Genomic DNA, 9,764 nt, shown 5'->3' with positions numbered 1-9,764 from the left:
TTCGAAATTCATCTCAATACTACGGTGAAAGTTTATGGAAAAATTGTGTAAAAGTTTATTTAACTTCCCCGTAACCGATGAATCGGCAATTTGCGCCAAAGTCTACGTTGAATAATGAAATACACGACACACGTTCCACTCAAACATGACTCGCAATGATTACATAACGGCAGCAGTGCGTTTACTCATTTACAGGCTCGAAATATACTGGCTTGCTCATACTTAGACATTCCCTGATTTTAATCACCCTGTTTATATTTTACCCACGATGTTATGTAAGACAGACAGGGGATTGTAATGCATGATGTTTTAGCACAACGAACATAACTCTTAAACCTCACAGTAAACATTTCCTCCGGCCTTGGTAATGACGAAGAGGTGTGTGGTGATTCCGACTCCTCTGTACTTTGGAACGTGATGCAATTAGAGCCAACTTCCTTTTTACTACGTCAATGAAATGAGCCACAGATCTATCTCTAAACTGGCGACAATTCGCATTCTTAAATATCTTAAGTCATGGTCTTAAGCAAATTCACAACAAATTGCAGATCGTGAGTCAAATCTTAGCCAATGGATTTCTGTTAAAGATTATCTCAGGAATTCTAGTCTAGTCGACGAAATCAAATAATTAGTCCACTCTTAGTTATTAAATGTTGGCGAGGGGTGCGCAATCCTCTGCCACCTCGCAATATAATCAGGTCAGTTACGTTTATGATGTGTTGGCTATGAAAACCTACATTTTCTGTTTATATAATTAGTTGAAACCCATAAAAATAAACCAATAGATGTATCAACAAAGTGGTATTTGCAAGTCAAAACCCATTTCAGACGCACTTTCGCGATGTTGATCGGTACAACCACGCATTTTTTTTTCACATACGACGAATGGATAACCATAATTTTTGCACGTGAATTAAGTTAAATTCATGTGATAAAATTAGGTTTTTTTATCAACAGAAAGGATCCATACTCATTGTATGAAAGGATATCAGATGCAAAAAAAGATTGAGGATTCTGTCTAGTTAAACGAAGCCTTTTGGTCTTGGCCATGCGTCGACTCCCTATTTTGATTGGCCAAAGCGTACATTCTCCACTCAGATTTCACCAAGGTCGTACAGCAGGTTAAAATCAAACACACTGCCAAGCAATGCATTGCTTCCTGAGATGACAAGACAGTTTAATGCGAATCAGGCAGGAATGTATGGGCAAAAGCTGCAAAACATCCAAACATGTGGTTTCAAAAATAAATAATTTTAAACATAAGGAAAGCTCTCAATTCATTTCATTTTCTTCCACTTTCAAATATATTATAAAAATCGACAAAAATATTGTCATATACATTAAACAAATTCAACAAATTACATAGTGCTAGCGATGTTGTATTGGTTTCAGCCACAAATGTTTCGAATAGTAAAAGTAACTTATAAGAACAAATTTACCTTCATGCATTAGATTGTAAAATGTAACAAAAGACAATATATATAACATTGTATCCTATATCTAAAAAGTTTGTTCAATTGATACTCTTGTAATGTACATGTGCAGCGCTTTTGTCAAACCACTGCTTACGAGAGCCACTTCTCCATGCTGTGTGGATCATGGGGATATTTAACCCAACTTCATCACACTGGTCAGAACAACTTGAAGGTGGCGCATGGTACATTATCACAATGGCTGTTTCTGCACTTCTCTCTGGTGGCAATATAGCCCCACAGCAGCCTTTGGTTTATGCATGGTGGCTGCCCATCCAAGCACATCCGGCCTTTAACCTGCTTAGTTTCTAAGATCAAACTAAATCAGGTGCAACCTGGGTAATCTAGTAACCCATTTATTTATGTACGAGTTAAATCAGTTCTCTTATAAATTCCTCGAAAAATTTATATAAATACCTTAGTTTTAGGCAAATATAAAGTATAAGTAAGCTTCACTGAAAGATGGATGCTTGTTTAAAAATGTGACTCCCTTCACGTTTGTGATTACATAAGCTGCACACATTTGGAATCGTAATGGCACATCTTCACGCAACTGCTACAATTGGTCATACGGCCCAAGAAATCGATCCTCAACCTTTTCATAAGCTATTGTAAACTGAATTAATCCAATGTTCATACTTCAACTTTACAAAATACGAACACTTCTTAGCCACATCACAAAACAACTGCTTCCCGCCAGTCATTAATTTGTGCCAATATGCAGTCTTTGGCTGCCAACATGCAGTCTTTGGCTGCCAACAATTACGCACTTGTCAAACACTGTTCAATACATGTACATTCGGGGATACTCCCATTCCTCCAGATTGTAATCCGAGGCAGAAAACGCGAGCTGGGGATGTGTGGGAACCTTTGCTGGCTCCGGGTAACGCAAATACTTCTGGTGAGTGTTAGCCCGATGGTCGAACCACTCCTTGTTATGGGCAGACTCCGGGTTAACGTGGTGCTGCGACAAACCGCGATGAAACTCACGCATACCGTGTTGTTCAAAGGCAAATTGACCATTCGAAGGAAACTGCTCACGTGGCCTAGCCTCGTCAGGCTGCCTGGCGACATGCGCTGGGAAGCTGTCTACAAAGGCACAGAAGTGGCCGTTGCTCGTGCAGGGTTGGTGATCACGCACAAACGCATCTTCTGGGCTATGAGCCGCTGCCCTTGACCGCCGTGAAAAATTCTCACACCTCACCACCTCCGACTGGTGGAGCATGTGAGGCTTCAGAGTACGTCGGTCGCATGCTTTTGGAGCGAAGCCAGCAACCCCAACTGGAGGCAGGAACTGGCGGATTTGAGAGACATTTTCAAAACAGCTACCTGCAGCGGCAACAGGAGCAGGTTGGAAGTTGGGACCAAATGAGAGGGCGAAGTTCGAGAGAGGGGTTGACATCACAGTGGGATCGCTGACAGCTGCTGGATAGAACATTGTGGGGAGTGGACACAGGGCTGCTGCATGGTCATGCAGAAAGGACTTGGCCTGCTGTTGCTTGTGAAGCCAGGTCTGGAAACACATATTCTGCTCAAAACAGTGAATATAAATTCGTCACAATTCGTCACTTTTCCCCCTTAAATCTTAATTACACATTTTCATTTACACGAATCGAAAAAAGGCTAATATAAAACATTTGACCAAAAGATGTCACGTTTTTAAAGTGGGTTGTATGCTATGGCATAGGATTCAAATGAACAATCTAGAATCAACAGTGATGGTGGGAGTTATAAAACAAGACAATCATTTGACTTCACTTACAGACATTTGGTAGCAAGCACTGGTTTCTCTCTCCCTTTCAAAGAACCCTGCAAAGGAGAGAATAAATGCTTGGATGGATGTCCAATATAATTGTTTACACAACCATAATGGCTCATCTCTGCAACAAGAGTTGGTTAACCAATCTGTTCCCACATCAACATTCAAGGTGATTCTCACAGTTTTCAAGATCCCCCATGGACTTACCCCACCCAGCCTATTACCATCTCGCTCTACACTCCCCCATGTGCTCTTTCCTCTCCGCAGCTAAGGGGCCGTCCATAGATGACGTCACGCGATTTTGGACGATTTTTGACCCCCCCCCCCTCGTCACACGGCGTCACAAAAAGTCAGACCCCCCCTCAAATATGACGTCACAAAGCTCTGCACCCCCCCCCCCCCAAAAAAAAAACCGCTTCAAATCGCTTTAAACTATTGTCATTGTAGTGCGTATTTAATGTGGCGCTGCACTCTGATGTTGTAGGAGAAAACATTTATTAAAAAGTCTATTTAATTAAGTAGAACGTGTTGTCTATATTTATTTAAAGTTGCGCATTTTGATGTGACGTCATATTTCTCAAACCCCCCCCCCCTCGTCACATATCGTCACAAATGTCTGACCCCCCCCCCCCCAGGTGCGTCACGTCATTTATGGACGGCCCCTAAGGACTCCACACAATGGGAAGTCACTCCTCCGTTGCAATTCCTCGCAGTCTGGAACTCCCTCGCCCCCCAAATGCTAGGATACACCATTTAAATCTGATAATGCTCATACCCTCAACTCTCCCTAATTTCCCATTACACCTAAAACTAATAATCTCAAGTTTTCCTTTTTGAGTTCATAACAACATATTTGTCATCTCATTGTGTATTATTTGGCTGTGGGGTGGGGGGGGTTCTTGATGACATTTAATAATTACGTGGCCTAACTTCAAAGTCAATTACTGTCAATCAGCTGTTAAGTATGACAATTTTAAAAGTTGGGTATCTAAGTCATGAACTAAACCATGGACCATATCACTTCCTATTACCCGAAATATACACCTGAAGGCAATCTATCTGCAATTCACCAATGCTGAAAAAGTAAGTGAATGGCTAAATTGCTAACAACTTCATCTCTATCGGTTGCTCTACATAAGCCACACATCGTTCTGTATACACCCCCACAGGGGTCTGTTACGTTACGTTGAACTTCTTTTGCACCGTACATAGCCAACCATGCTAATTGGAGGTGCGGGAAATAAAAACGAGCTAAACACAAAAAAGCAGTTCTAAATAAATGAGTTTTCAATCTCGAATTGAGTTTTCAAATCTAGAATGAGTTTTCAATCTCGTGTGCAAACTCACCTCTCTGCCACTGAACCACAGGCGGGGGTGCACCACCCAGAGCGTTGGGTCCCTCTATCACCTGAGTAGGTGGTGGCGCCACCCCGGGAAAGGACATCCGTCCAAGGCTTGGATCTTCAAGATGGTGCGATGAGTTTATACACGAAATGAGGAGGCGCCGGTGCTCTAACGCCAAGCGCCGACCTGAAAACGAGCGGCAATGCAAAGTGGACAGGCTTCATGCAACCGCTGATGACTATATTCAACTATCAAAAATAGATTTAAACAAGGAACAAAATTATGCATTCGCCATTCGAGTGTAATGCCTTGCACGTGCGTTTTGTTCCTCGGAAGTATTGATATGTTTATAATATTGAGAGCGCTCGTGCCAGGTGTGGAGCAAGCAGTGCGTCCACAGGTCACGACGGATCAGAATATTTATTTATACTGAAGGAATCTGAAGAGCTATAAAGCAGGTCAGAACGTTATAACAACAAATATAAAAACACAATAGGCGTGCATGAGACAATGGCGCGGGGATAGCGGCTCCACCCCAGGATGGCAAGCCTCGGTCGGTAGCGCTGGGGTGCCGAGGCGGGTGCTTTTCAGCACTGTTTTTTTGTCTTTGTATTTTTGGCAAGCCACCAGTAGCAACACAACTTTAAAGGAGAGTTTCGTTCACATTGGATCCTCCGTATCATGATTATCATGCCACCCTCCCCTTCGTTAAGACAGCTTATGTGTGCGATAGTTTTGCTCGACATGTCGTTTAAAGTTGGTATATGACATTAGCCCTTCATCGGCTATAATCAGAATTTTTATTTAAAAAATTATGGCCAAATTACCCAAACAGCGTGGAGAGGCCCTTATCCATCAGTGGACTGACAAAGGACTTATATGGACATGTACATACAACAAAAACATTACAGTAGCATGAAAGGCAATACTATGATGTATCTATATCATTAATTGGAGTGTGCGATGTAAATTACCTGGGAAGTAAGTGCGAGAATCCAAGAAGTGCTGCATGGTTTTTGCAGCTTTAAATGTCAAACTCACTGCATAGAAGCAAACACATCAAAGACAGTCGTTAGGCTTTGCATTTTGCAAACATATTTTGAAAACATGAATAGTGTGCCTTTGATTAAACCACGAGCAATGTGCCTTTTCTCATTAAAACCCGAAATCAAAGCAGGTTTGTGCTTTGATGAGTAACCACAGTATATGAAACAGGTGTTATAGCCTGCTACAGGAACTACATTGTCAGCAGAGGCCTGTGCAGTAAAATACACTTATACTCTACTATGCCCCAACATATATGCTCCTGGCCTTCACCAACCTGCACTGACTAGTGTGGCAAAGTATGGCCAAATGACTTGTACGTTGTGAGATGGTCCTCAACCACCAGCGAATTGACAGTTGTACATCGAAGTGAACAGAATTTTCTTTTGTCCAACCTAAACCTCCCTGCTCTTCCTTCCTTTGCATCATCCTTGCCTGTATCTGCGTCCCAGTGTCCACCATCGATGCATTCGTTGTCAGCCCCGCCTGTCTCTTTTGGGCAACAACTCATTTTCTCTTTGTCTCTAGTTAACTCTGGCTTCCCCTGGTCTTTGTGCCTTTTATTCTTCTTTTTCTTTCTGCCCACACCAGTGTGCGACCTGAGGCTTTCTGCGGGGGAGCGGATCTTTGTAGCCCTTTCATCTGTGCCAGGCTCCTCGCAAGCTTTGGAATTTCTGTGAGCACGTTCCGCATGGCCGGCTGCGAGCTGTGAACCTTGCAGAGAAGAACACAAAGAGGCTCTGTCTCGTGCCAAGCTAAGAGGCGTGCTGTGGCTCACAGACTCCATTTGTGAAAATTCTGAAGGAGATTTGATTAATTCAACGATCACCTGCGTAAAAAAAAAGTAAAATATAACGGTTATTGCAATCGCATAAAAAAATCACCATTATCAAATGAATTACAACATTCAACACTCTTACAAGGAATAAACATGGTAATACTCAAAAAAAGTGATACGTGTATCATCTGTATTTATTCTGGAGGAAGCTGATGACCTATGAAGCTATTTTTCACAGGGGTCGGTCAGCAAGTTATGACAATACAAAAAAACGATAGGAGTGCAAAATAGAGAACAGGTAAGTCACTAAAATAAATACGCAAATACAACCTTGGACTGAAGCGCAGTCGACCTGAGAGATTCATCCCGTTTCGCTTTCTGCATCTTTCTGTGGCACATATCACTCTTAGCACCTCTCGTCTTGGATGGTTTAACTGCCGCTTGGGCCAGCAAATTGTTGATATCTTCTGACTCCACCATCTGGCTGAAAAGTCCCAGGCGCTGCGTGAGCCGGTTCTGCGTGATCAGCTGGCACGTGTTCTGCACGTCACCCAGGACTGTCCTCTGCATTGGATTGACGACGATGGCCTCTGCCTGATTTCCCCTCTCATTGCACTCTTTCCTGCTGGGCTTGTGCAATGTTGCCTGGCAGCGTTTACTGTCGGTCTCCTCCCTGGCCACCATGCCCGTCACCTTGCTAGCACCGCGCTGAAGCAACGTGCGGGAGGAGTGGTTTCGTTCCCTGTGTGTCTTCCGCCATATATGCTTTAGCCGGTTACCCAAGCGCTTTCCGGAAGGCCCTGAGGTGCGTTTGCTGCCACTGTCGCTGCTGCTGGGGTCGTTGGCCTTTCTGTCTGGGCCATGTTTCTCTGAGCTGGTTACGCGGGTATCTTTATTGTTGACGTTCTGAGAATGGTCAGGCGATTTCGCGGGTGCCACCTGAGGCAGGGCCTCTGAGGGCACCGCTTTGCTACGTTTGCGAGTGCAGGCTTCCAGAGTTAACGACTGCACCTCCTTCGGTCGCTTGTGCTTTGTCTTCCCCATTTAAATCAGCTGCATGCAAGCAATGGTGCACACAAAAAAAACATAACAATCCAAAGTAAAATTTTGAGATACGCATCACAACACATGTTTATGTACACTTCATCTTATCTCGTCAGATGTAAGAAGCTTTGCAGGGTTAAGCTTGGATAGTGTTAGGAGGGCTGACCACCTTGCATAAACAGATTATAGCTGCTGGAAGAATGCCTCCTCTTGCCGTTGAGATTGTGGAATTTACTTCATTATACTTCACGTTGGTCACTGAGAGTTGAAGACGTGAGAGCATACAACTATATACAGTACAACAATTGACTGTGCTGCTCTGCCCTCTGTTGCCACACACAACGTAGCTTAAACATGCATATACTGTATTGGGGGCAACAATGAAAAGAGTTGTTTGTTGCTGAACAATCTACGTTTGGTGCACATTGGCTTGTACTCAGCAACTGTGTAAAAAAACAAATATGCATCCCACAGTGAACCCTTTCATCAGCCATGGTCAATACACTGCTGAATGAAGGCCTCCCCAATCTTGCGATGTGACAATCCACCTAGCATCTACACACGAACTGATTTCATTGCTCCATCTCCAACCCGTAACAATCCCCAAATGAACCAAACAAATCCCATAATACCCGATTATCCGGGTTATAAGACGCACTTCTCCGCATTTTAAAGAAAAGTTGGGAGGTGCGTCTAATGATCCGGCATGAGGCCAGATCTGGAATATCTTTGCCACTAATCTACAGCTTAGTTCTCTCCCTTCACTCCCCTTCTTAACTTCCCTATCAGACCAACACACAGAGGTTACCAGCACCTGTACCTAACTCTGTTTCTGCGGCATCTTGCTCCCACGTTTGCAATTTGTTCAATTCGCGTGTTTAATTTATTCCTAAACGACCCTGAACTCCTTCTCTGCAATATTAATGGGTTTTTTTGTCTTTTTGTTATTGCTGTGCTCACGCACCACATAGCCGGGAAACTGGTTAAATGGGATCACCCTTGGAACAAATCAAATATACCCCCAGATCTGTGGACATTTATTGAGACCTGACGATACTTACTTTCCAGAGCGTCTTATAAGCCGAACAATACGGTAACCGTGAAGGTATTTAACCCGAACCATCCCACGTTAAGTCAACCAACGCAACACATTTGTCAATAACACTGGGACTTTAAGAAGAAACGAGCGTGTAATAGGCGACGTTTCAGGCAATAGCCCTTCTTCACAACATATAAGGGAGGCCAGAGAGATAGCAGCTTTCTCTGGACTCTCTTTGTGCTATCAGGTAACAGGGCCGTCTTTGGTTGCTTGCGCACCACTGGCCAAGCGTTATCACAATACAAAAACTAAGTTGTCGATAACCTCCGATACGTAGAGTGCGAGTTTAACATAATGTACATACAACGCATTTAGTAAACAAAGCATGCAAGCGCCGCCTGCAGTAAAACAATCGTTATATACACGCACCAGAAAGTTGTCGTTGCGTAATTAAAACAAAAATCTTACTTCATTATAACGACCGCTACGTTACCACAAACTACAATTGCACAATTAAAATAAACAGACTTTCAACAGAAATGGACACTTTAACCCTTGACCTCCCGACAGTTGTCAACGTCATCGCGTCCTCACGTGCCGACGTCCACGTGGTAATGTCATCGCGCACGCATCTGCGTGGTGACGTAATTATTTCCCACGAGCTTGACCCCGCGTGTAAACGTCGTGGCGCCCGCGTCTTGACGTCATCGCACACGTTTATGGTGTTCCTCGCTCACGTCCCTTACGTGATGACGGCATCACGTACCTTACGTGATGACGGCATCACGTACGGTACGTGATGCCGTCATCACGTCAACGCTGGCCAAACAGCGTGGCGGTCACGTGAACGGTGACTTGGCGTGGGTGCACCTAGCCTGGCACAAGCGCTGTGGTGACGTCACCGCCACTCAGTGGCTGTTGATGTTGCAATAATAATTATACCGCTACTCTTGTTTAAAACTGGGCCAACGTTCCCAAAATGCTTTGTACTTCCAAACTATTATATATTGTTTATATATTGTTTATTGGATACTTCAGTATTCAACTTTATATAATTCAGACTTCTGGCCATACTCTTCGCACGCGGGGTACATAGATTGATCCTCTCGATTGCACTTAGATTGTAAATGTTGTGGATTTACTCTCCAACACACCGGTGTGCTGTACTCGTAACGATTTTGCATGTTCTGTTTACGCGACAAACCTTACTAATTGGCTGTGTCGGGTGGTGGCGGATTTAACGACACATTTATATTTACGCGACCTAACCCCTCCAAAACTATA

At 43.7% G+C, this 9,764-nt stretch overlaps 1 protein-coding gene across 7 annotated transcripts; it reads right to left on the bottom strand.

Moving 5' to 3' along the window:
* Positions 1-164: 164 nt before the first annotated feature.
* Positions 165-9,107, bottom strand: LOC116944870 (uncharacterized). Of its 7 annotated transcripts, none has more exons than XM_032958718.2 (8): positions 8,910-9,107; positions 7,611-7,699; positions 6,728-7,450; positions 6,055-6,448; positions 5,550-5,615; positions 4,579-4,761; positions 3,235-3,281; positions 165-3,000 (listed from the first exon to the last, which is right to left on the bottom strand). In XM_032958718.2, the coding sequence occupies exons 3-8, from the start codon at positions 7,439-7,441 to the stop codon at positions 2,257-2,259; spliced, it is 2,148 nt and encodes a 715-aa protein (XP_032814609.2). In that variant the 5' UTR covers positions 7,442-7,450; positions 7,611-7,699; positions 8,910-9,107; the 3' UTR covers positions 165-2,256. The 7 variants fall into 7 exon arrangements, with proteins under 7 accessions (XP_032814609.2, XP_032814611.2, XP_032814608.2 ...); XM_032958720.2 differs by having other exon boundaries at positions 8,949-9,107; XM_032958717.2 differs by lacking the exon at positions 7,611-7,699.
* Positions 9,108-9,764: the final 657 nt, after the last annotated feature.

The sequence above is a fragment of the Petromyzon marinus genome, chromosome 22, assembly GCF_048934315.1.
Source record: "Petromyzon marinus isolate PM22_M1 ecotype Great Lakes invasive population chromosome 22, UKy_Petmar_22M1.pri1.0, whole genome shotgun sequence".
Taxonomy (NCBI): Eukaryota; Metazoa; Chordata; class Hyperoartia; order Petromyzontiformes; family Petromyzontidae; genus Petromyzon; species Petromyzon marinus.
This window is presented reverse-complemented; position numbering and strand designations above follow the sequence as displayed.